Genomic DNA, 27,127 nt, shown 5'->3' on the forward strand with positions numbered 1-27,127 from the left:
TTACATACCACACCATGTGAGCAAAGGGTAAAACAAGCTGCATTCATGCAAAACGGCACACACATCAGAGCTCTGTCCCAAGTGTGGCTGATCACACATATGTCAATCACAATCGAAAGCCCAGTATTAACACTTAGGTGCTCATGAGTGCAAACTGTACTGTAGTAGCCAGCATATCACCCTGCTGATAGGCGGGGCTGAATGGATGATTGACAATGAAATGTTATACAAGTCCATTGAGCTCTGCATTCCACAAACCCCTGGAATATTTCTGTTACATTCTACAAACCTGGAACGGATCAAGAAGGTAGGCAAACATTTCACTGACATAAAGAAAGCTTTGTAGATGATAAGGGTGTTCATTTCAGTTTTTTATTTTGAGTAACTTTGCAAAAGTATCTAAAATATTGGTTTTGCTTTGCCATGGAGTGTTGTTTGATGAGGAAAACATTCATTTATATTATTTTATTATAAGGCTGCAACTTAACAAACAATGGTGAGAATGAAGGTCTCTGACTACTTTCTTTTGGCACTGTAACTAACAAAATCAGTTTTGTGTAAATGTGTTGCTGTACTTAATCACCTTTTCAGGGATAGTAAATCTCCCATAGATTCAAGCAACCCATATTCGTGATTTTTGATGAACACTGATATTGTCTTTTCAGTAGAATTCATAATGACACAATAACATTAAAATTAATTAAATCAATACAAAAAAGTTTAATAAAGCATGAACATAATGAGCAGATTCAGCGCTCAGCAGGACCCCACAAACCACAGGGTGAAAGATCATTGGCGAGACAGCAGGCTTTATCACACGTCACTTTTTAAGAGAACTGCTCCAGACATCAATCCACCACCCCCTCATCCAAACTCACACTGGTGGTCATCTTTACCGAGCAGTGAGATTTTTTTCTAGATCAGGACCTAGGTGGAGTTCTGACACTCTGGGATTGTCCACCTGTTTTCTTTCAACTCTTTCCCATTCCATGTAGCTTGGGTTAATAGCAGATCTAAGTATGCTTATAATTTGCTTCTTAGCACATCTTTATTCAATCAGGTCACAATTTCACATGAGAGACCTGAGCTGGAGAGGATCTCACTTCAGCATAATATCAAGATGAAGTCTAAGGAAAAGTAATAGCAAGCTGGGACCAGTTATGGCATTCTGATTTAAGGATTAAAGAAGGATGGATGAGCCAAAGATCAGGTATGATTTTTGTGAAGGAGAAGCTGCTTGATCCAATTACTACACAGTATGGATATCTGAAAAAAAGAAAAACAGGATTAAGTGGGTAGTAGCAGTCTCGATCTTTAGAAGTTAAGTACAGTCTGAATGTGTGAATTTTCAAGCTCTTCTTGAAGACGGAAAATGATTCAGCACTTCTATTCAAAGTCAGATGGTGCTTCACCACAGAAGGCAAAAGGCTGGAAAGCAACAGCAGACCACCTTCCTTTCCTCAATCTATGGCCTTATTAGGCACTGTGACATCCTAGCAGAACCCTGGTGGCTATGTGGTGTTTCACAGTGGTCTGGAAATAGCTGGGAGCCCTGAATACCCACAGGAATTTTATTCCATTTAGAGTGATAATTGGAAAACAGCTGATATACAATGACTATAAAAATTATTCACCTCCTTGGAAGTTTTCAAATTTTATTTTCATACAACCAGTGGATTTAATTTGCCATTTTTGACACTGATCTACAGAAAAAAACTTTTTAATGTCAATGTGGAAACAGATCTGTGCAAAGCTGTATGAATGAATTATGAATTAAAAACATAAAATAATCAATCCCAATTTACTCCCTTACAGTACGGTATTTAGTAGATGCACCTGCGGCAGCCATGACAGCCTTCAGTCTATGTGCACAGGTCTCTGTCAGGTCTCACACTGCCATTTTCCTCTCTTCTCCTTTGCAAAACTGATCAAGCTCTGTCAGGTTGTATTTGAACGGCCTTTGTCAAGTCCAGCCCCAAATTCTTAATTGGAATGAAATCCGGACTCTACAGAACATTAACAATGTTGTTTTTTAAGCCGTTCCTAAGAAGCTTTAGTTTTAGATTTTATTTGTCTTGCTGGAAAACAAATCTTCTCCCAAAGTTCTTGCAGACTACATCAGGTTTTCTTCCAGGATTTTTCTTATTTTGTCGCATTTATTTTACCTTCACAGGCATTTGAGTGGCAGCTTCAGAGAAGCATCCCTATAGCCTGATGCTGCCACCACCATTTTTAATGGTGGAGATGGTGTGTTTTTAATAATGTGCAGTGCTCAAACATGGTGTTTAGTCCAATTGACAGCATCTCATCAGAATATACAACCTTCTTCCAAATGACTTTTGAGTTTTCCGTGTGCCTTCTGGGAAACTTGAGCTGAGATGTTGTGCGTCTGTTTTTGAACTCTTTCCCATAAAAGTATGACATGTAAAGCCCCTGGGCACAGTTAGTGTCTCCAGCCTCAGCCACTGTAGGTGGTAGCTCCATCAGAGTACTCAAAGGTCTCTTTGATAATTACTCATTTTGTTGTGGATGGGCTGCTGTAGCAGATCTGCAGCTCTACCATACCCTTTCCATTTTTTTATTTTCTGGTTTAACTGGACTCCAAGAATATTAAGAGACTCGGATATTTCCTTGTCTCCATCCCACGACTTGTGATATTCAATGCCCTTTTCACAGAGTTGCATGGAGTCTTCTTTCTTCATCATTGTGTAGGTTAAGCCACCCCACTGACTCATCACAAGTTGTCCCTTCCAGATAAGGTGTATTTATACTACAATCAAATGAAACTCCAACCAGGTGACCTCCTTTGAACTAATTCTGTGGCTTCTAACACCAATTGGCCACATCGGTAATGATTAAGTGTGTCACATTAAAGGGGGTGAGTACGTTTGCTATCAATTATTTTGTGTTTCATATTTGTAGTTATTTTCAACCATTTTGAAGTGATCTGCTTTCAGTGTTGATCAGCTCCCAAAAGGCAAACTAAATCCGCTGTGATTCAATGTTGTATACAAATAAAATATGAAAACTATCAAGGCCTTCATATTAGTTTGTAAGCACTGTAGATGATGAGAGGTAATGTATAACAACAAAACATCACAGATGCAGACTAATATAGATTACACATGATCTGCAGTGAGAATAAATTAACAAAAAAGAAGGGGAGAACTGGAGGGGGAAATGGCAAACTCACCTTCTGCTGGATTGGCTTGTTCTTCAAGAATCAATGGGTCATTCCCTTGGCACCACACATTTAAAAATAAAGAAAGAAAGAAACAAACAAATAAATAAATAAATGTGAACATCATAAAGGCATGGTTAGGCTGATTGGTTACCCTACTCTGGTATCATACTGTATGGGTGAATCTAAATGGGTCCTATGCTTGACTGGCATCTCATCCAGTGCTAGTTCTACTCATGCACCTGATTCTGCTGGAATCGGCTCTCCATTACCCAAAATTGGATTAAGCAGGCTTAAAAATGAATGGATGGATAAGCAAATTGAGACAAAAAAAAACTAATAAACATTTTCTTTTTTAGCAGGAAAGTTTACAATAGCATTTTCATAATTTATTAGCACAATCTACAGGGGGTCATAAATGAATGAAAAAGTTGAAAAGATATTTACACACTAAAACAAACACATACTGTAGATATCTTGGGAATGAGAAAGCACATGAAAAATGCAAAAGAGGAAACAACATTTCAGCTAAATTTTAACAACAGATTGAATAAAAATACCTAAAAATAATTAAAATGATCAATGCAGACATTATTACAGGGATAAGCCTAATTACTGAAATTGAGCGAGAAAGATCAAATGAACTAAATACATTTTAAACCTGCATTTTCTCTAAAATAAATGGTTTACCTTGGGAAGAAGTAAAACTGAGCTATTTGTTTAAGGGATTTTAAAACACAAGTGGCAAATGAGCTTTATAAATAAGACACTTTAAATTCTAACAAACAATGTGTGCATGGTGAAGTTTAATCAGAAAGAAAGACATTGTCCATACAGACAGCAAAATTTTGTTGATAGACTTATGATGTAGACATTAAGCAAGACTTGCATAGATGGTCAACCCTTTATCTCACTTTAGCTGGAAGAATTAACATTGTTAAGATGAATATCCCTCCAAAGCTTCTCTTTTTATTTCAAAACATTCCAATATACATCAATAAATCATTTTTTAAGAAATTAGATTCAACCATAACTTCATTTATTTGGAATTAAAAACATCCACATATCCAAAGGATGACCCTACAAAGACCTAAAGTGGAAGGCGACATGGTTCTACCAAACTTTCAATTTTATTACTGGGCAGCAAATATACAAGCTTTAAAAACCTGGATATGGACACAGATAGATGTAAAAAGAATAATGATGGCCAAAGAAATAAAATCCTGCAGTACTTCTTTATATTATTTGCTTTGCACCCTAATAAATGCAAGTTATCATCAATATACTAACAACCCAATTGTGCTTCACTCACTCAGAACATGGAACCAAATTAGAAAGCATTTTAAAATAAAGAAGTTTTTATCTGTGGCACCTCTGCACAAGAACCACCTTTTTCTACCCTCTCAAACATATGCAGTTTTTAATGTCTGGAAAAATTTGGGATTAAATCACTTAGAGATCTGTACATAGACAACGTCTTTGCATCCTATGAAAAATTACATTCTAAATTTAACTTTCCAGCAACACATTTCTTTCACTACATTCAAATCAGAAACTTTGTTAAACAGAACCTGCCCAATTTTCCTTATCTCCCACCTACCTCGATGCTGGAAAAAATATTGCTCAGTTTCGAGGACTCAGACAGAATTTCTGCAACATATAAAATTATTTTACAGTCCCTCACTTTCAAAAATCCCAGAGTACAGTGGGAAAAGGATCTCTCATTCAATAACTCAGAAAAGGAGGGGAAGGTAGCAATGCAGAGAATCCACTCGAGCTCCATATTCACAAAGCATACAATTATTCAACTCAACATTATATATCGCGCACATCTGTCTCGTTTAAAATTGTCCAAAATGTTTCCAAGGCAAAATACAACCTGCGAACACTGCAATCAAGTCCGAGCCTCTTTGGGCCACATGTTCAGAACCTGCACCAAATGAACATCATTCTGGATGAAAATCTTTAAATGCCTATCAGACAGCCTTGGTCTCACAAGTCCACCTAATCCACTAAGAGCTGTGTGTTGGTCTCACAGAGGGGCTTAAAGCGGAGAAGGAGAAACAAACTGTGATTGCCTTTACTTCACTATTGGCACAAACACTTATTTTGCTCAACTGGAACCCACCTTTTTTAAATCAGTGGGTAACTGATGTTATATACGATTTGAAACTGGAAAAAATCTAATTCTCACTTAGAGAATCTGTGCAGAACTTTTTCAAAACCTGGAAGGATCTAATCAATAACATTTTAGAATAAGCTTTTATAGCTTTTTTTCTTCTCCATTTATCTTTATTCACTTATTAAGGAATCCATTTACTTATTTTTACTAGCTTTAAGTTTTACTCTGCAGCTTTAGCTCTCTTTCTCATGGGTGGAAGTTGATTTGTTTTTGATCTTATTTATGTAAAAATTGATATATTTGTATGGAATATTGTGTGATTTCAATAAAATTAATTGTAATTGTAATTAAAGGTACCACATTAGCCATTATGGATGTAATGAGAAGTCAAGAAAACTTTTTGCAAATGTTTGACTCCATGTTGTGAGCATAGCAACACACAAGATTATGAAAATGGAGTAGGCTTCAGAAATGCCACACGTGCCAGACCAGAAACTTCAGTGGTCTTCCTAGAAATAGACCTCATCCCAGGCAACCAAACCCCAAACTCAAGAAGCAGGCTTTTAAACTTTCTCAAGCCCAAAAATGGGCATTAGATTTTGTTGTGTTTGTGTGTGTTTTATAATAAATACATTTCTGTTGAGTAATAGTCTCTGTAGATTTGTTAGTTAGAAAAGTTAATGCTGAATGGCGGTTTAGGTCTGTGTGCCCATTGACATCACATAAGTGTGATTATCAAAAATAAAAACTCACATTCGAGCGGTTTTATTTGATGTCATAAACACATACATTTGCTTTGAGTCTACAAGACATAACATTTCTTGTTTCTTCGTACATTTACATGGATTGCTGTACACGTGGAACACACATGAAATGTATGTATTTCAAATAATGCTATATCATTACTAATATATTTCCTTACAAGTCTTTGCTATATAAAATCGTCAAAGCAGACTTCAGCTGTAAGTGAGAGGATTCCAGCTAGTGGTGCTAATCACAGAGTGTGAATGTCAGGAGGCGCAAATGGCTGGCTGAACAGGGGATGGGTCAGTGCAGGTTCAGCGCTGCGAAATGATCCATTTGCAAAATAAAGGCGCTTATCAGCGGGCAGTTGCTGCACTGATAAGGACACATGATATTCCCTGTGTTTGTTTAGGGAAAGGGAGCTTTTTAGTGAGAACAAAGATTTTTGCAGGCTTTGGGAATTCTATAGTTAAATAAAGAAAGAAGAACAAAAATGTCAAGAAAACAAAAAAAAAACCCAAAAAAGAACATACAATTGGTATTCCCAAAAATGTAATCCAAGGCAAGCAAATCCAAATATGATGTTCTAATACAAAACCCCTAAACCAGATACAAAAATTAAACAAACCAAAAAATCCCAAAGAAAACAATACACATAAGACTGATACTCTACAAACTCTCAATGATGCTCTGCTGGAGTTGTCTCCATCACTTGAATATAAAAGCCAAGGGGTGGTTCTTCAGTTGTGATGTCAGACTGGACCCGCCTCTTTGGGGTCCACCCACAAAACACAAGGAGTGCAGCAATAAATGCAGCAATAAACAGTACATACAGTACATAAGAATTTAATAATATTTACATAAAACAATATTTACAAACATTATACTAAAAAAAAAAAGACATGAAAAAACCCATAATACCTACAAATGACAAAAAAAAACCACAATGAATCCCAGAAAATATGAACCAATAAGCACTTCTCCTGTTTTGTGTAAGATTATGAATGCTATTATAAAAAAAGGCATCTTATATTGTGGAGTTAATATTCAATATAACAGCCATATGATTCGGAAAAGGAAATATTCCAAAGAATAAAGAATATGTCAAATGCAAACCATGCAACAATGTTAACTTAATGAAATATAAAGATTTTGGTAAGTTTCAACAGCAAAAGTTAACTCAGTAGCTAACAACTATCAATTGTAGAACTAAATTATAAAACTGCTTTTGAAACTGGTGATTAGACCAGATGCAAATAGTACAGAGAAGAGGAGTCCGCTGTAGTTTGATTCTGATACACCGAGCAAGCTTACCAGATGCCACGAGAATTGTAAGAACAGCAAGACAGTTCAAAAACTGGGCAGTCTTCAAAACTCAGCAAACGTTTGAAAAGGCAGTTCACGACAAACAAATGAAAAGACAGATTGGAATATTTCTGAAAATTGGTTAAAATCGCAAAGGAGTGGCATGGCACACAAGGGCTGGAGACCCATCAGTGACACAAACAATACAGAAGAGAAAAGCGGTGTCCCTGCTGGACAAGTCCAAGTGTTTTAAAAATCCACTCTCTACTGTGTTGCTTTAGGTTGTGGTTGATATTATTAGATATTTCACAAATGTGCCCTCTCAGTTGTCCTCAGCCTTACAACAGCAACAGCTGAAACACTTTTAGTTTGTTTTCCCTACACTGCCTTCTGCTTGTTCTTATCTTTGCTGTAAATCCTCATCATCTGTCTATTCTGGCTCAGGTACAATTAACAAACAAGAAGGAAAGGTTTCGCACATCACTTTCACAGTCATATAAATAACTGGTATATGTCATATTTTGACTGAGTATGTTCAACATTTAAGAATATCCAATAAAGTAATGGCCAGTGTTCATGATGTTATCTACTAATAATCACACTCTTGGTGCTCAAAGGGAATTAATTATATAAGTACAGTGCTGTCTTTCATGATTTCACACAAACAAATTTCTTTCAATCGATGTAGAATATAATAAAAATGAAATATACCTTTGTCAAATCACATAGAATGAGCAGTTATTCAGTATATCTGTAATCACAAGATATTATTCAACATCCATAGACATCCATTTCAAAGTAAATATGTTAATTAATTAAGCAGAAATTAAGTTAATAAGCTGTCATGCATGTGCGCATAGGTGACAGCTGAAGATCTCTAGTGACTGTAATTCTACCACTGGCTTCAGGGATTGGCGCTGTGTCCTAATGCCTCTCTCTCTTCTTCCCTCTGCCGACTGGATGATTGAGAGTTATAACACCATTGATAACAATTCTGGTGTCCGTCCACCTGGATTCACCTCTTCCTATCACAAAGGTCACAAAGTGGAAAGATTTGCCATATTGAGAGAATTCTGCTCTGAACTTGTATCTGTAAATTTTGTCTATTTTTCCAAACCCAATTGACCAGACCAATACCCCAATTCTTTAACACTGTCGTCTGTTTCTCGTACAAAAGTTTAAAGGCCATAAATTCATGCTTAGGCTTGTGTCCTATTAGCTCCAAATAAAAGCTGCTTGGTTTTAACAATACTAATAACAGGTTCACTTGAGCAGCTTTATATGTTTTAGATCCATCATTACGGATAACCTGAATTGTGCTCAGCACATCTTGGTTGTTGTTAGCTCAGCTAACCCTTTATTTCCTCAGACATTTTAGGAATGTGTAGAGGTCTCCATTGATGTTCACTAGCTTCTAGAGGTGCATAAAGGATTTCATCATCACTGGCTATTTAACATCTATATGTCATTTTAGAAGGGACAATGGTATTTGTTTTATGATAAGAATTCCGTTTTCTTTTCGATTATTTTCTTTAATTAAAGATTATATTTTTGCCAATATTTTTAATGAAAGATGTAAAGGATAAACAATCAAACATTATTTTAGCCCCCTCCCATACTACTCTTTTACAGCCTGTGCTGTAAAAAAGCTGGGGGTCCTAGAAACTATTGAAACCATCAGAAAAAAAATTGAAATGTACTGTAGAGATATCAGGTAATTGAAAGGAACTACTCTGGGCATCTCTCTCCTAGGAGGATTCATTTTGCTGACGTGCTTGCCTCACATGTGTAGGAAAAGCAAAAGGGATACTGTTTTGCCGATGTGCTTGTCTCGCCTGCGTAAGAGTTTCTCTCTTTTCTTGGCAGTTTTACAGAGTCGATTTATTCTTCTGACTTTTTAATTTGGGGCCGCCTTGCCGGCTCTCTGAGCTTCATGCTGTAGTACCCCTCGCACTTCCGGGCCGGACAGGCAGACACACACACTTCCATGCATAGACATTTAGTTTTCTGTTTCCTTGGAGGTGGAGCCCTTACCCCAATCTCACCTCTCACTTCTGGGCTGGACAGACACACACACTTCTACATGTAGACATTTATATATAAGAAGGATGCCAATATTAGTTGAGGGCACTGTATAGCTGTTCTTAATGTGGAAGATGTTTTCACCTCCCGGGGGTTATGCTTAGCAGGGGTGCGACATTTCAGAGGGTGACTGAAAGACAAGGACATAGTGAAGGTCAGAACCTGAAGAAAAATTATCAGTAACCTAAGCCAAGAATTGCGAGGCAAAATCAAAGTCAGAAGGAGTACAAAGAAGTCAAAAACCAGAGAAACAAAGCAAAGATTTTTTTTCGGAAAAACAACTGAAGGCTTTAGGAATCTGTTTAGTCAAAGAAGGACCTTTTTATCCTGTAGTGTCATGATTGACAAGCCACAACCTCTAAGGACACATCCACTCTGGGACAGTCCTAGCAATGGGAATCAAGTCTCATCAGTCAATAACCTCATGAGAATGTTAGTGATGTAACAGCCCAAATCACAAATCAAAATTAAAGGCGTTAATATATTTCAAAAATAAATTAATCTAAGGATATAAAATCCCCCACCAGAAGAAAACAATATTCAAAATAGGAGCCTTTGACCCATAATTTCACTTCCCTTTGGTCTGAGACCTAATAATAATAATAACAATAAAAGCTAATTCTACATTTGTCAGGTCCTACTTCTATCTGGCCCACACTCCTCTCAGTAGAGATTCTTTGATGCTGTCTGAATTTTGATCTCTTCAGTCATCACGTCACCTCATGTCTGGCAAAACAATTTTTCATGAGTGTCATTTTTACCTTCTTTGTTGTCTTTATTCCTGCATTTCTTTACCACGTAGCCTAATACTCCTCCACACAATTCCGCCAGGAATGTGACTCCTATTCCAGTCCATACATAGAGGTTTGTATATTGTTTATGTTGTGTCGATGCTACATTTAAAGATAAAAAGGTAAACTTTGTGAGTTGTCAAAACACTGAAGTTACAAAGAAAGAGAATTTGTGATTGTAAAGCACTGGAGACCTAAGGTGCCAGCTCTGGCCCTGGAAAATCACAATATCTGCAGGCATTCCATGTTTTCTTCTTTGCTTTACCTGCTTAGTTAAATCTGTGGCTCCAACATTCGAACTGGGTCAAATGAAATCACACAGCACATCATACAGAAAGGAAACAAAAAAGCCTGAAGGGAGAACATACATGCAGGAGTCATACATCAAGCCTGAAAAGGATGCTTTATTCACCTGACCTTTTTGCAACGTGAAACACAGAAAATGAAAGTAATAAGAGACAAGGATAAACATGGGTAAGATCTGAAAATAATGGTTATAGACGCTAACCAAAACCTTGTAACAGTAGAATCTTCTCAGAGGCCCATTGAAGCTTCTACTATAAGTGATGAGAAAAAAATGAATTTGTTTAATAAATGGATCCAATACTTGCATCCTAGAAGTCGTGCACCACCATCTTATATAGATGGAACATACAGTAATTGTTATGTTTCAGCAAGGGCTCACTATCCTGTGGCTAGAGTTTTCACTCAGTTTTGTATGTTAATGTTGTTGCTCATTTAGTTTCATTATATGAAAGTATCTTTTTCTATGTACCATGTGTTTATCGGGTACTCACTCAACAGACATGGTCATCTGTCCATCACCGTCAAGAGACTGCCGTCAGCCCTCTAAAGGCTAGGGAAAACTCACAGTCCCTTGTGGTTCATTGAATACACAAATGTTGGTCAGTTTCTTGGATTTCTGATTAACTTTGTGCTTCTATAGTTTTCTTGGATTTCTGAGCCCTTGCTCTGTTTCTTTGAATGTTCTTTCTACTGTTTATTGGGGCATTGTTTGCAAAGAAAATGACCCACTTCAGGCAACTCCTTTTGTCTTCTGTGCTCTTCGAAGATTTGATTTTTACGAAGTATTTTGCGTAATAAATACTTTTATTATAAATGGTCTACATTTGCCTTTTTCATTTCTTGCCATTTCTACATGGCATCAAGTCTCAATTCAGACTCTTGTCCTGACTAGTTCCTAGTTGGTGGAATGGGTTGCTCACCTCCATCTCTATTGCTGACTCTCTCAATGTATTTAGGAAGCAATTGAAGACCGATCTGTTCTGTGAATATCTATCTAGTTCAAAAGAAAGAGAGAAAACTTTGTTCTGCAATATTTGATATTGTTGGTTAATTTGTTGTTTAAGTTTAATTGTGGTATTGATTGTAATCTATGATTGTAAATTGTTGCTGTAGTTACTACATTTCTTAACTTGTAGCAATCAACTTTTGTTACCCGTCTGATTACACTTGCTGAGCAAACAGGCCCTAGCCTAATATTACTCAATTATTTTTACCTCTGTTGTAAGTCGCTTTGGATAAAAGCATCTGCCGAGTAAATAAATGAAAATGTAAATGCAGTAACCAAGAGATCTATTCAAACATCAAAACTAAAACACTATGCTAAATCATTATCAGAAAATAGAATCAAAATAAGTCAAAAACCAAGAGATTGTTTCACAAAGAAAGTGTGAGTAAAAGCAGTCGCAAGGCATTGCGAGGAGTGAAATATCATTTACACATTTACTTGCTTAGCAGAAGCTATTATCCAAATCATCTTACTCTATAAAAGAGGTCAACATAATCAAGTAAATATCAGTTTGAGGGACTGTTTGGCAAGAACTGTTGCAGGAAAAGCATCCAAAATTGACTACTACAAGTGAAAAGCTCAAAACAAGCTACGTTACAAAACAGCTAATATCAGTTAGACAGAAATTCAGCAAACAAGACAGGCTTCAAATGCTTCTTAAACACATTGAGGGAGTCACAATTCCAAACGGAGTTGGGCAGTTCATTCCACCAGCTACACATGAAAAGAGACTAAATTTAGATTTGATGCCCAATGGCTACTCTGTAGGCAAGCTTCAAGGATTTTATCTCAATACGTACGACTACATGGAGCCAATGTAGTGACCTGAAAGAAAGAGTGACATGTGCCTGCCTTGGCTGGTTGAACATCAGATGTGTCTCTACATTTCAAATCTGCAGTGGCTTGATGACACATGCCAGTATTCCTACCAGCAGAGCATTGCAGCAGTGCAGCTATGATAAAACCAGAGCCTGTACCAGGGGTTCTGCTGCATACTCTGTCAGATACGATCTTGAGAATATTTTGCAGAATGAATCTGCAAGACTGGGAGACTGTAACATTATGGCCCTTGAAGGACAGTTGGTCATCAAACACCACCCCCAGGTTACGTACTGACTTAGAAGGTGAATAGACGGATGAGTTGGCATAACAAAAGGTCCATCTTTGCCAGGATGAGCAGGAAATGGTGTTCCTTCATTCACGTTGCGATATCAGTGACACATGCAGAGATTCTAACTGATATGGTCCACTGGAGGGAATGACTGGTACAGCTGTGTATCATCAGCATAGCACTGATAAGAGAAACCTGGGACACAATGATTGGGCTTATTGAGGAGGTGTCTAGAGAGAAGAGAGGTGGCCCAGCACTGATCTATGGACAAGTTCTGTGCTTGTCAAATGAACTCTTGACATCTCTCTCACTAGGACACACGGTACAGAGCCCATGAGGTAGTACTCAAGCCACACTCTTAAAAATAAACATGCCAGAGAGGTACTTTTGAATGATGCCATAGGGGAACCATTTTTTGTTCTCAAAAGACTCATCCACATGGAGGTTCCAGAAAGACTTTTCATTTATTTAGATGCATAACAGTCTCCACACAGTAAATAACCATGAATAGATGTTAACAGATTTCTGAAATACCAATGACTGATGATTTCAAAAGAGCTCTTACTACACATGTACAGTAATTTCTTATTATGTTAGTATCTTGCTAGGTAGCCTACCATAAGTTAAAGATTTTATTTTTCTATGTCTACATTTCAGGAAGTATTTTTTTTTTTTTTGAAGCACAAAGAACCAGCTTCATAGGCAAGAACCCTTCCCAGAATTAAGTGGTTCTTTGTCAAGAAGTGATTCAATGAGGAACCACAAGACCCAATAAAGTGCCAATAAAGAACCAGAATTTTTAAGAGTGCGCCTGAGGGCAGTCCCAGTGATGTCAAGGTCAGAGGGAGTGGCAAGGAGAATCTGGTGGTTGATCGTGTTGAAGGAAAAGGAGAGATATAGAAGGTTGAGGGCAGATGACATGTGAGGAGAGATCTAGAAGGATGAGGACAGATGACATACTGGTAACTTTAGCCATAACATGTCAACAACAGTGAGTACAGCTATTTCAGGGTACTGGCCACTCTTGAAGCCCAAATGATTAGGATCATTTTACATGATAACAAAGTCTCCATTTCCCTCTTTGGATTGGAGAAAGAAGCCTGGTGGCAGCTCCATCCCACCTCCAACTCCTCCTGTTCTGTCCAGTCAGAAAGAAGAACTGACCAGCAGGATTAGTTCTTTTCAGCAGAAGAGCTTGAGCTGAACAGCTGCTCTTGCAATTCTATTCAAGTATCAGCAGTGGGTGGTAAAACATGGCTTCATTGATTTTCTATCAGTTCCATCTGATAAAACACACATTAAATGGGGAGCACAAAAATACAAGCAAAACTAAAACATGGTGTAAGTATACTGATGAATATATAACAACAAAGATAACATTAAGTAGCCATTATGCAGAATCTTACTAGCTTACTAGACAATGTATTATTTAGTTATTAATTTAGCATATTAAAGTTAGAAAAAGGATATAAATGATAGACAGACATGATATTGATTTTGATCTGTATCACAAAGCATGCAGCCATCATACAGTTAAGAACAAATTCCACATGATTAAAAAAAAAACTGAACTGTACTTACCAGAGTGATTATAATGCACTGATATTGTTTTTCCACTGATAGGGTTATGAACATTTATTTTGAAATCCATCTCAAAAATATCATCAGCATAATACTGTGAAACAATTGAAAGTAGCCCATCCTTCTGAAGTAAAACTTTAGTAATTGAGTTGTTGGTAAGATCTTCTCCATTGTTGTCTACCCACTCAACTACTGGTGCAGGGAACCAGGAAGAGGAAAAGATGGTCAAGTAGCCATCCCAAGCATTCTTAACATACAAGCTCTTTGAAGATACTGTGATTGAGCAGAAAAAACAAATGATTAAACAATTGAAATACAAATACGTTGTAAACTAAAAGGTAACGATAAAATAAATCTGACTGAGACATTAACTATACAATTGAAGTTTTCTGTGCTTGCGGTTATGTTTCTGGAATGAGGTAATGATACTGTCTTTAAATTAGCAGTTTTAACTCCATCCTGGCTGGCAGAGTAAATCTCGGATAAATTTTGTATTAGTTTAGTTTAATAAAGACTGACCTAGGAGAGACAGTTTGTGTCCTTGGAGTTACTGTATAATGTTAAGGCCCCTCTGGGCATTAACATACGAGTCAAGAGTTCGTTTTCACACATGTGGGCATGGGAGGCAGTCAATGGGCTTAAATAAATGTATTTATACATTGGACCAAGGGGTAAAGATGCTCACTAACACCTTCTCTCTTTCCTGCTCTGCAGACCCTCAGAAGGAAATCCCGCCTGACCTCACTTCTGATTCCAGCCCTGAGACACAACCCTTCCTGTCAACCCACTATAAAACTGCCATATTTTTCATGTATTTCAGTTCAGTTCTGTAGTCAGTCTGTTAGAACTACTTATACAGTATTGCTAATTTTCGCCTTTTTTCAAGTATACAGTGTGGATACCCTTAAACCTTAATCTTAGTTTTGCTCTTTCTTTCTCCACTGTCTGGTTTTTCACCATCTTCTTTTGCTTCCTAACATCACCAAAGCTCCCCTTAGTCTTTGTCTCTCTCTCTCTCCATCTTATGATCTTTGACTCTTTTACCCTTCAGATGGACCTTCATTCCAGTTTCCCAGTCAACAATAAGCTAATCCTCTGAAGATATAGGTTCTAGCTCACCGCCAACCATCAATGTTGGGGTAAAGGTTGTCTGTTCGGTAGAAAGAGACCAGGTGGAATCACCCTGTGGAGGCCCCTGATATTCCTACACCTATTTACTCTTGTAGAGATGGCTCTTCAATGCAGTCTACATGCTGCCTTTGCTAGGCTTAAAATTAGAACTGATGTGTTGTCTCCTATGAGCTTTAACTGATCTTATTTCAATGGTGAACTGATGTCTGCTTCCCCAGCTTTTTGCCTTTGTTCTGCTGCCTGTGACTTCTTGCCACTTTCACGTGACCTTGTTCTCTGCCTTTTTAGAAAGCTAGGCATGGCTCAACACTTCCGTCTACTCTGCCCTATAGTATTCTGGGAGAGCACTGCATGCTTCCTCCCTGACTGCAACAATCTTTCTTCTGCATTAGTTCCCAAGCCTACTGTTGTGCTGAAGCACCATGACTGACAGTACCTACTACTATGTATCTAGTCAAATGAGAATACAAGTCTGGGGACAACCCATTAAAAAGTTTATAGTGGAAACCCACAAAATCTGCTGCTGCAAAGGGTACACCCACAGGACTTCTTCCTAAAAATACATCTCAATATCTCCAGTCTGTGCATTTTAAACCGTCGAGGTGTCAGGGAGAGGGCAAAAGAAACTGAACAAAAGACTTGACACTGAGAGAAAATAAAAAGCACAAGGTAACTGAAACTTAATAATTAATTAGTATGTCGTAATGAGTACTGCTACAGAGGAGACAGACAGACAGACAGACCACCGCAGCTACTGGGCTCCATGCATTTGAGAAGTACTTCCGTCTGCTATGATATATTTCTGTCATTATGACTATTGCATCACTGTATTGCATAACAATGATGCACGGTGGTCTATGGATATGCTACATGTTAAAATGCCACATTCTGGAATGGCATGTTTGCATTTCCAATTAGCCAGTAATGTTAAACTCTATTAGTTATTTATTTAGACATGCACTCAGAAGATGGATGCTGTGCCAACTCATCCATTTTCCTACTGATGTTGTTAGGCAGATTTGTTGAATAGGGTTTTTTGAGTACTGAAATCTGCATCTCCTGTGTCTCTCCGTATTAACTCTTTTAAATGTAGTTCTTTTTAATGGGGCGAGACAGGTCATTTACTTCAAATGCATAGGTTGCAATTCATATTTTAATGAATATAGCTGCCAGTTCTTTCAGCCTTACACTGATTACTAGACTATCGCCAAAATGCTGGACAGAGAGCATGCAGTGCCTACAATGACATATTGTTCACATTTACCACTCGTCCATTGATGTCTTTGAATGCCACTGTAAATTCTGAGTGTACAGATAGGTTATGTTTACTTTTAACACCTGCATACATTTATATGTTTAACAGGGTTTATGGAGACTTTTCACCTGTAGAAGTTTCATCATTCAGGACCTTGCTGTCTGTCAGACCAGGTTAACAAGAGTAGCTCTGATCTTTGCAGTTCAAAAATTTGAGTGCCGCCCTTCCTGGGGGATTGGTTTGGTTTAGAAATGTGACACTCAGTGACCCATCTAATTGTCCCCTCCCAGTTTTCTGTAAAATTCACTCCTGGTTGTCTCCAGATGTATATATTATATGTCTGTCTTCAGCGATACTATCTAGCAAATCCTTCCATATCACACTGGCATGATTAGTTGTTCTACCTCTAACCATTGTTTGTTTGTCTCGTTACTGTTAGCCTTATGTGTGATTGTCATTTGCTCTTTGGTGTCCTTCCCGATACCTTTGGTGAATTTTGTAGAAAACAATTTTAGTTATGGTGGATTTGTTTTTGAGTTGCTGCATTTCTCTTTTATGTAAAGTGACGTATTTTTAATTTTGATCTGAACTATAATGATAATAATAATGATAACTTGTTAGTTATGGTCTGCATAACTGACAGATATCTGAGATGATGAAGACAAACCGTGACACATCACAAGTGATATCATTATGCTCACACTTACCAGTTACTGTCAAGTTTATACATCCTTCACTATAGTTTATTTTCCTGACATCCCCAACCTGGCACATGTAGCTTCCACTGTCTGCCAGTGTAACATTATTTAAAAATAAGGAGGCATCTCCTACTGTGATGTCAAACATCGGTTTGGTTCGGGTTTGATAGGCCGAGTCTTCTTTTCCATGTTGCCTGGTGCCATTCTCAAAGGCCAAAATAGTGATGTTTTTTAATGAGTTTGTTCTTATCCAGTAGATCACGGCAGTCAGTAGATCAACACTGCCCGTGAAAGCACAGGGAAGAACCACATCCTGATAAAGCTCAGAAACTACCGTGTGATTAACAGTAACATGGACGTCTGAAAGTCAAAAACAGAAAAGGTGGTTAAAATAACGAATAAAACAAGCAAAGCCAATAAAGCTACCTTGGGATATAAAGATAAGGGAAATGAGTTCAGTATAAACACTTTCTCGCAACATTATATAAAAATTAAAAGGACCAATGCATCAAAGAGACTCAATATGTATCATAGGATTTCATTCTTGCAGTCCTAACATGCAGTATAATCTAATAAAAAATGGAACTTAGAAAATGATTTTCAGATTAGAAAAATGAAACCCTCACTCAATTAAAATAATGAACAAAAGAAGGAGTACCAAGATGAATGACATAATGCATGTGTCAGCATAAAAGAGGGTGAGAATGCAAAATGACCTGTGCAGTCAGGTTCTTGAAGAGGACACCCGGCCACTTTAAGATATGACTGAAGAAGATTCAGAAGAATCAGCTACTTCAACTTCAAGGTGACTTTTAATAATGTGTTAAAAATTGCTTTTAATGGCTTGTAGGTGTTCTGTCTCAATGAGAGTAAACAACTGGCCTTGACTGCACTGATATTTTGAAAGGACCAGAAGAAAATGTAATCAAATAGGAAGGATAAGGTCTAAACTTGGTGGTCATAATTCTCCACCAACAAAGCCAACACCCTAATCAAGAATCAAAGTCGAAAAAAAGCAAAGGTTCAGAAGCTGGGTTTTCTAAATAAGTAAGTATTTTACTTTCGACTATAGGTTAACCTTTGAGTTTCATGTCCAGAAACTGGTTCAATCTTGTTTTTATTATTTAAGGATTATTGCTAAAGGCATACCCATATTGGGCTTTGGGTACACTGAGAAATAAATTCATGCTTTTCTTACTTCATGCCTCAACTCTTAGCAAAACCAGTCTGACTAGGCTGCAACTGGTGCAAAATACTTCTGCAGTACTTCTCACCAGGGGCCTCATGCATAACGCAGTGCGTAGAATTCAAACTAAAACATGGCGTATGGACAAAAGAGGAAATGTACGTATGCACAAAAAAATCCAGATTCATAAATATTCATACACTGGCTGCCAGTTAGTTATAGGATCCAGTTTAAGATTCTACTTTTAACCTATACAGCTCTGAATGGTCTGGCTCTAGTATAAGTAAAAAACATGCTGAACTTTTACCATATAGGTAGACCTCTTAGATGATCTCGCCACTGCTTACTTGTTATTCCACAAACTAGATCAAAAACAAAAGGGGATAGAGCCTTCTCTGTTATGGCCACCAAACTCTGGAACTGTCTCTCCCTTGATTTCAGAGCATTGAATTCTGTAATTGCATTTAAAACTCACTGACTGTCACACTGTCACACCCCTTGGACTGGAGTAATGGTGACCTATCACAAGACACTCTGTAAACCCTATGCAACCCTTTCCTATTGTAAATCTACACTCTGCACAACCCAAATTCAGACAAGACATGAAAATAGACAAAAAAGTATTCTCTATAATAAATATATTCCAGAGCATTCAGGTTAACATAGAGGTTAGGGTCAGCTTACCAGTCAAATTCAGGGTAAAGTGATTTTCCTTTGGCAAACCATCACTGACATCCTTCACGTGCTCTATAGGCTCATCCGTAAGGTTGGCTCGTCCCTCAAAATTGATAGAACTGGAGTGCTCCATCTGGACTTTTTGCTCTGGATAAAGCAGTATAGTCTCTGGGAGATGTCCGACCTCTTCCTTGTGTGTTAAATTAACTGAGAAGTTGCACTGACACAAGGCTATGGGTACGCCTGAGGGCATCACCAAAGTATACACTGTTAAATAAAGAAATAAGAGTAATCTGATTGGATATTTGTAGCTGAATAGGAATAGCTGCAATGAGACTATCTTATGTTCTAAAGTAAATGTTTCACACTGGATTCAGAAAACAAACTGAGATCAATAAGAGAAAGTTAAAAATTGTATCTTTTAAACAAAGTCAGGACCAAGAAACAGGAACTGTTGTTGAGAGCAAAAAGGGGTCAAAACTAGAAAGATAGAAAGATTATAACAAATGAGTTTTATGATGAAAATATCCACAAACTTGGATAACCTGGAAATGCACAATGCTGACCTTATTACTGTTACAATAAGGATGTTACAAGTCACACTGTCCTGTTATCCATCCTAACAGCCTCTTAGTAACCAGACCAAGCAAACCATGAGGCCCATATCACAATATGTATATATATATTACAGCCAGAGTTTATTCCATGTTGCGTTGTGTTTCTTTTCCTTTTTATTGTTGTTTTATAATATTTAAATTATTAATTTCATATTTTTTACGTTAATCTATTAGTTTTTTTTTATAATTTATTAATAATGTACTGTAACTTTAAATGTGCTTATATTTCATGTACTTTAGGGGTTGAGCCACAGGAAGCCGGGCCACACTGACCTCACTGCTACATGGTCAAAGCTGAGACCCCACAGTAGAGCTCTGAGATTGCATTTGAGTTTAAAGTGAGTATTGTTATTTTTGGTTTCTGGATTTTTGTGCCTGTTTGTTGGATTTTCTTTGTAATTTGTGATTTGGAACTTTTTGTTTTGGATTGCCTTTTAAAGCATATTCTTTGTTGCTGTTTTAGGTATTTTATTATATATTTTTTTTATTCCTGTTAAATAAGATCTCAAGGAATATGGCTTAAATTATCCTCACAAGCCTGAGTTTTATGGTTTCTCTCCCTTGTATAGCATTTTTGTTAAGTTTGGGACTGTATAAAACTGTTCCTAATTTTTGTCTCCTGTGTAGGCTGAAGCCTACAGTTAGTAGTTAGGGATTGGCTATTTTGGGGTACGTCTCTTTTGTGGGCCGCCCAGTGAATGGCCTGACCTGCTTATTTGGTTTATTTTGGAGCCCTTAAACCCTTTCATCATGTATGGAACTACATGCCAAAATGTTTTTTTATTCTTTAATGTTGCTAAAAAATTGTGTAAAGAAAAAACAAATGTAACTACTGAATTCCCTTCCTAAATGATGCCTTGATGATTTTTACAAGTCAAGGAACAATTGGAAAAAAGTTTAAAATACAAATCAGATCATGACTGTATTCACGCATATTATTAGGACCAGAGACATGCTCAAAAGACAGAGATCACCAAACTATCATGCCATTAGAATATGAGAATCAAAGGAAGATGGTAGACATTCAGAGCATTGCAATCAATCCAGCCATTTACTTAAATTCTTAATCTAATTTCAGGTTCATGGTAGCTGGAATCTCACTCCAGCAGCTTTGGGTACGTGTCATGAACCAACCAGATTATTACCAGGCTTGCTCACACACTTTGTCACATTCACTCACATTAGCTCAGGGTTAACTGAATGCACATGTCTGCATGTTATGGAGAGAAAACCTTTGGTGAACACATGGAGGAAAGGAAGAAGCATTGCATGTCCATTTCTTATATACCTGTACAGCATTGGACCATAAACTCATGAAGAATTGAGAACTGGGTGAAAATACCAAAAGGGATGAATAAACTAGATGAGTTACCCAGGGCAGGAACAAAAGGTCCATTTTAATCTCATTTATGGGGGATCTGGAAAAGACAAGCTAAAGCACAAAGTCTTACCTAATTTAACCAGACTTAAGGAAAATATCACAATAACTGGAAATTTCTTTGTGGTAGCCACATAAAAGGTATATGATAATGGTGCAGGTGCCATAGTGCAGAAACAATGTGCTGAATTCTCAGATGGTATTGTTCTAGAGGATATTGTAGGCTTAGAATAGTCACTGTCAGGAATGAAGATCTAGTTCTGATGTATATTCTGTATATCTTTAAAGTATGATCTGCAAAAGAAATAACAAGTATAATTTAAGAATAAAGAAATCATAAAATTGACATTAAAGCATTATAAACTCTTTGTTGTATTCAGATGATATGCAAAGAAGAGTCATCAAACACAGCAAAATCCGTATATCCTGCTGTCTCTTATTTTGGTTCACTTTCTCTTTGGTTAAAAGAGTGAAATTTTAATTATTTATTAGGGATCACTCAGTGAGAAAAGTCCCCAAGCTCTGCCTTTCCAGAAACCTACATTTTCAATTTTTCTATTCAGCCATCTGTTTTTCACACCTGCTCGTTCCAGGCAAAACATGGTGAAAGACAAGAATGAATCAAGGAACAGATGTCAGTCCATAGGAGGACGCACTCATGTATGCATCCATAGTTTTTCACACTGAACCAAGCTTAAAACATTGAGATGGGTGGACAGCACAGATCAAGTCAGAATGTGTCGAGGCTGGAGCTTTGAAGTAACAAGTGTAATGAGTGTGCCAACATACAACCCCAATTATATTTGTATAGCTGATAGTTAAGAAGTGAAATTAAAAATTACTTCTGAGGGTTGGGTTTTGGTGGCGGTAAACTTATGTCTGATACTAAATTAAAATATCAGTGGTTAGAGACTGAGTCTATCTTAGTAGTATTAGGCACAATGCAAGAGCACTGCCATGGCTGGCAACATCGGACAGGCCATCACTCCATCCCTGGGCACATTCATAAGCTCAGTGTTATGCATAGGAGGCCAATTTAAAGACTGATTAGACTAACATTCCATTTCATTCAATTTATTTTAATTATGTATTCTTTAACTCGTATGCCCAATGCGCTGTATACTATTGCAAATACAGCACAGTGTCACTCAAATATGCTATCATGGCCTGTTTCTTCTGTATCCCAATGTAAAGGATAAAAAGGTGAAAGAAACTGAGTGCTACATAGCACCCTAATTTCTCTACATCTCCACCTATGGTCAGGAATACCTCGCCCAACTTGATGGATATGATGTCATTCCCCCTAATAGCACCATTGTATAACACAGACAAGTTGTGCCTGGCACATGAACCAGACACACACGTGATGGTCAACAGTGCATAATGTTTTTGTGGAATTAAAACTTAATCCAGCATTAGAACATTAGATAGTTGAGAGCAGATTCTAATGCTTCATATTAGAACAAACATTTGAACAATCTAAGCGAGAACTGACCATTCAGCCCAATAAAGCATGTCAGTCCTATCCACTTAATTGCTTAATAGCTAAGCTCATGTCACCCCAAACCTATTTGACATTCAGCTCTCTTTACTTTGCAGATTACAACTGAAAATATATACAACCATGATTACAAAAAAGTGTAAAATGTAAATAAAAACAAAGTGCAATGATTTGCAAATATTATAAACCCATATTTTATTCACAATACAACATATCAAATGTTGAAATGGAGACACATTACTATTTCATGAAAAATATTTGCTCATTTTCAATTTGATGGAAGCAACACATCTCAGAAAAGTTGGGATGGGGGCAACAAAAGGGTGGAAAACTAAGTGATACTAAAAAGAAACAGCCGGAGGACCATTTTGCAACTAATTAGGTGAATTAGCAACAGGTCAGTAACATGATTGGGTATAAAAAGAGCATCTTAGAGAGCCAGAGTTTCTCAGTAGTAAAGACAGGCAGAGATTCACCAATCTGCAAAAACTGCGTCTACAAATTATGGTACAATTTCAGAGTAATGTTCCTAAATATGAAATTGTGAAGACCTTGAATATCTCATCATCTACAGTATGTAATACTGTATAGTCAAAAGATTTCGAGAATCTGAGGCAATCTCTGTGCAGAAAGGACAAGGCCGAAAATCAGTATTGGATGACTGTGATCTTCAGGGCCCTCAGGAGGCACTGCATTAAAAACAGGCCTGATTTTGTCATGGGCTCAGGGACACTTCTAGAAATCATTGCCTGTGAACACGGTATGCAGTACCATCCACAAATGCATGTTAAAGCTCTGACAAGCAAAGAAAAAGCCATATGTGAACATGATACAGAAATGTTGCTGTCTTCTTTGGGCCAAAGCTCATTTAAAATTAACTGAGGCAAAGTGGAAAACTGTTCTGTGGTCAGATGAATTGAAATTTGAAGTTCCTTTATTAGACAAGAATAGAACAACATTCCTCTTCCAAAAGTCCAGCAATTTCTTTCCTCGGTTCCCACATGTTTACTGACTGTTCTTAAAAGAAGAGAGAGAAGTGGTAAACATGGCCCTCTCCCAACTTTTTTGAGACATGTTGCTGCCATCAAATTCAAAAATGACCTTATTCTTTTCTTAAAATGGAACATTTTCTAAGAGAGTGCTTCCCAAACTCTGTCCTGGGGACCCTCTATGGCTGCAGGTTTTTGTTCCAACCAGCTTCTGTTTTTTTTAATTGGACTCCTTGGCTAATTAAGTGAACTTTTATTTCACAGATTCTGTTTTGGGAAAAATATAGAAATTAGAAAACTAAGTTTGGTAAAAAAAATATATATATATTGAAATGTGCTGAGCAGTTATATGTGAATAATGTATTTTTTTCTTTTTAACAATATTTTAATCTTGATTTTCATTCTACTTTTCCAGGTGTTCTAATTGTTTAATTAATCCATTATTTACTAATTAGTGGGTCTGACTCTAAAGTAGTTGCAGCCTTTGATTATTCAGTGTTCTTTGCCAGCATGTCTGCTCTGCTCCTTTTTAATTGTCATTATTAAGATACAACAAATGGGGAAAACTACATAGAGAAAGGGTAAAATATAAGGAAATCAACAAAAGAGAGTTAAGCATTTAAATCTAAAGCAAAAATAGAAATATTTCTGAATGTCTTAAAAATGTAAAAATCATGCTGCTGTGCTTTTCTGAATGTAGAATAAGAGAAAAATAAAACCAGCTAATTAAATAAAATCAGCGTTATCAGGTGTTGTCACTGATTAGGAATCTGGCTGGAACAAAAACCTGCAGCCACAGGGGGTCCCCAGAGGTGAGTTTGGGAAACACTGATTTAAACATTTGATATGTTTTCTATGTTCTATTGTGAATGAAATATTGGTTTATGAAATTTGCAAATCACTGCATTCTGTTTTTATTTACATTTTACACAGCATCCCAGCTTTTTTGGAATTGAGATAGTATGCATATGTACAGTATATATTGTAAATATAAAAGTGGCACGGTGGCGCAGTGGTAGCGCTGCTGCCTCACAGTAAGGAGACCCGGGTTCGCTTCCTGGGTCCTCCATGCGTTGAGTTTGCATGTTCTCCCTGTGTCTGTGTGGGTTTTCTCCTACAGTCAAGAGACATTAGCATTGGTGATCCTAAATTGTGCTTTGTGTGTATGTGTGTGCCCTGCCCAGGGATTTATTCCTGCTTTACGCTCTGTGCTGGCTGGGATTGGCCCCAGCAGACCCCCGTGACTCTGTGTTAGGATATAGTGGGTTGGATAATGACCGACTGACTGATGACTATAAAAGTACCATGTGCTTTTTACACTAAAATACATTTTACATATACATGTGTAACTTATAGCATCTACAGCATTTTGCTGGTGGCCTGTGCTTTTAGTAATAACACGGAAGTAAGACAGTTCATTTAGCCTTAAAGAAATCTTAAAACGCGGGCTTCATTGCTAGTTAGACATAAAAGAAAGCAGTCGGCATAACACAAAACCACAGTCCCCTACCTGTTTTTCTCTTCCTGTTGTCAGAATTCTTATTTCAACTGATAATGAAGGAATTAAATATGGGCTAACATCATTTTAAAATCTCACTTATAAAGAACAACTCATAATTAAAAAATATTTTGATCTTAAAATTGAAATTTTCAAATGCTAAGGGCAATAATGTGCAGAAACAAGAAATCTAATAGATATAATAAAGTTAAAATGAAATTGTAAATAATCAATTTAAAAACACACATACACATCCATCCTCTATTTCAGAACCTGATTATTCCCCTACTGCGGTGGGCTGGCGCCCTGCCCAAGGTTTGTTTCCTGCCTTGCACCCTGTGTTGGCTGGGATTGGCTCCAGCAGACCCCCGTGACCGTGTAGTTAGGATGTAGCAGGATGGATAATGGATAATGGATGGATTATTCCCCTATAGCAGACCCCCTAATCACAGAGTCACACTCTTCCATGTTGAGAATCTTTGGAGATACCACACATCTTTATGATCTGAGAGGAAAATCAGATACTAGGAGAAAACCCAGATGGACACCTGGACAGGATTTCAATGCAATTACTTTCATCAGTCAAGGTGTAACCTGATGTAGGAACCTTAGCTGTTTTTAAAGCTTGCATTTGTAATCTATTTAGTTAGCCAATAAAAGGTGTTATTTCACCCTACTTTCTCCTGTATCGATCTATGGCTAACATGGTACAACACTCTACTGCAATGCAAGTACTTGTCAATGTGTGGAGGCCGCATTAACTACCGTGTCATCATTCTACCCATAATTATGCACTGTATAGTTTGAAAAAAGTTTTTAAAGTAAACTGTAAATTATAAAAACTGTATTTTCAAACCCTTTTCATTAGATTAATATTACTTTTGTTTATGATTTACCCGACAGAGTCTGTAGAGTAACTCGTAATTTTATTTCAAATAATGAAACGAGGAGAGGCTCATAGCCTTAAGAATGACCCACCATTACATGCACATATTTTGTGTGTTAAATTTGTTTGCACAGCATTACAAAATGCATACTCACTGTTTATCTGGGCTCCTTCTTCCTGTCAGAAATCAGTCCAACCGCAGCCTGTCTATAATGGATTTTGATCAAAAGGTAACATTTGATCAACAGGTCATTTTGCACATTCAAGATCTTTGTGTTAAAACCGCTTGCTTCTTTACAGTAAGATGCATATCCTGTGTTTAAAGAGGGTTAGTTTTATCTGGTGTCCAATCAAATAAAATGTGGGTGTTACCAAATAAAACTTAATCTCACTAAGGTTAAAGCAAAAACACCTATCTGGATTTTTCAAGTTTTTAAATGCTGAAACATAAATGTAAGATATTATAGTGGCAATCTGGTTATGTTTATTCCAGGGCACTTTTTCTTTTTGTCTCGAAGGTCTCGGCTGTACTGTCTCTTTGATTTTATCATATACATTAATTTTCTAGCACTGTATATAAATACAAAACTTCATCTGTAAGGTCCACAATACTTTATTCTAGCGTTGGCTGCCTCACTCATTCATTTTGCACTTCTACCTTCAGAGCTCCTAATTCTTCTTACATCCCAAGTAGTAACCTTAGATTTTCTAATGGAGGTCTGCTTTGAATTACATTAGCCAGGCTTAAAAGAAGTGGTGAGGCAGCCATTTGCTGTTATTCACCAGAATGTAGAATATTTTACCTACACTATAGAAATTTGCCAGGCTAATACTGTGGAACATTTTAAAGAACTCCTAAAAACGATTATTTTATTATGACTTTTTCATAGCTACATTTCAGTTATATTCCTAATTGGCTGTATGAGTATAGAATTATTATATTCTTGAGGAATCCATAATCTGTACTACTTCTCAGTATTCTCTGCTGCCTTTTGCGGTTCTTCTGTGGTGGAGAGCTGCGCCACCATCACCTGATCAAAGCACCAAGCAGCCCCCTGAGATGATGGAATGAAGGCGGCTGTCT

General features: G+C 37.2%; 1 protein-coding gene across 1 annotated transcript; it reads right to left on the reverse strand.

Annotated features, from left to right (window-relative positions):
• Window positions 1–700: 700 nt before the first annotated feature.
• LOC120526207 lies at window positions 701–26,351 on the reverse strand. The gene is made up of 8 exons (XM_039749246.1): window positions 26,199–26,351; window positions 21,243–21,463; window positions 19,184–19,441; window positions 17,323–17,673; window positions 14,230–14,502; window positions 10,196–10,327; window positions 3,194–3,238; window positions 701–1,266 (listed from the first exon to the last, which is right to left on the reverse strand). The coding sequence occupies exons 2-8, from the start codon at window positions 21,334–21,336 to the stop codon at window positions 1,250–1,252; spliced, it is 1,170 nt and encodes a 389-aa protein (XP_039605180.1). The 5' UTR covers window positions 21,337–21,463; window positions 26,199–26,351; the 3' UTR covers window positions 701–1,249.
• Window positions 26,352–27,127: the final 776 nt, after the last annotated feature.

Source organism: Polypterus senegalus, chromosome 3, assembly GCF_016835505.1.
Source record: "Polypterus senegalus isolate Bchr_013 chromosome 3, ASM1683550v1, whole genome shotgun sequence".
Lineage (NCBI taxonomy): Eukaryota > Metazoa > Chordata > Cladistia > Polypteriformes > Polypteridae > Polypterus > Polypterus senegalus.

What these genes read in the sequence shown, in the direction of transcription:
- LOC120526207 (XM_039749246.1), bottom strand. Translation starts at nt 21,336, where the DNA reads ATGGCACCTGCACCATTATCATATACCTTTTATGTGGCTACCACAAAG. An exon ending in CTTAAGTCTGGTTAAATTAG is followed by an intron (nt 19,442 to 21,242) that starts GTAAGACTTTGT and finishes TTTATTTAACAG; the next exon opens with TGTATACTTTGGTGATGCCC. An exon ending in CTTTACCCTGAATTTGACTG is followed by an intron (nt 17,674 to 19,183) that starts GTAAGCTGACCC and finishes TTTGACTTTCAG; the next exon opens with ACGTCCATGTTACTGTTAAT.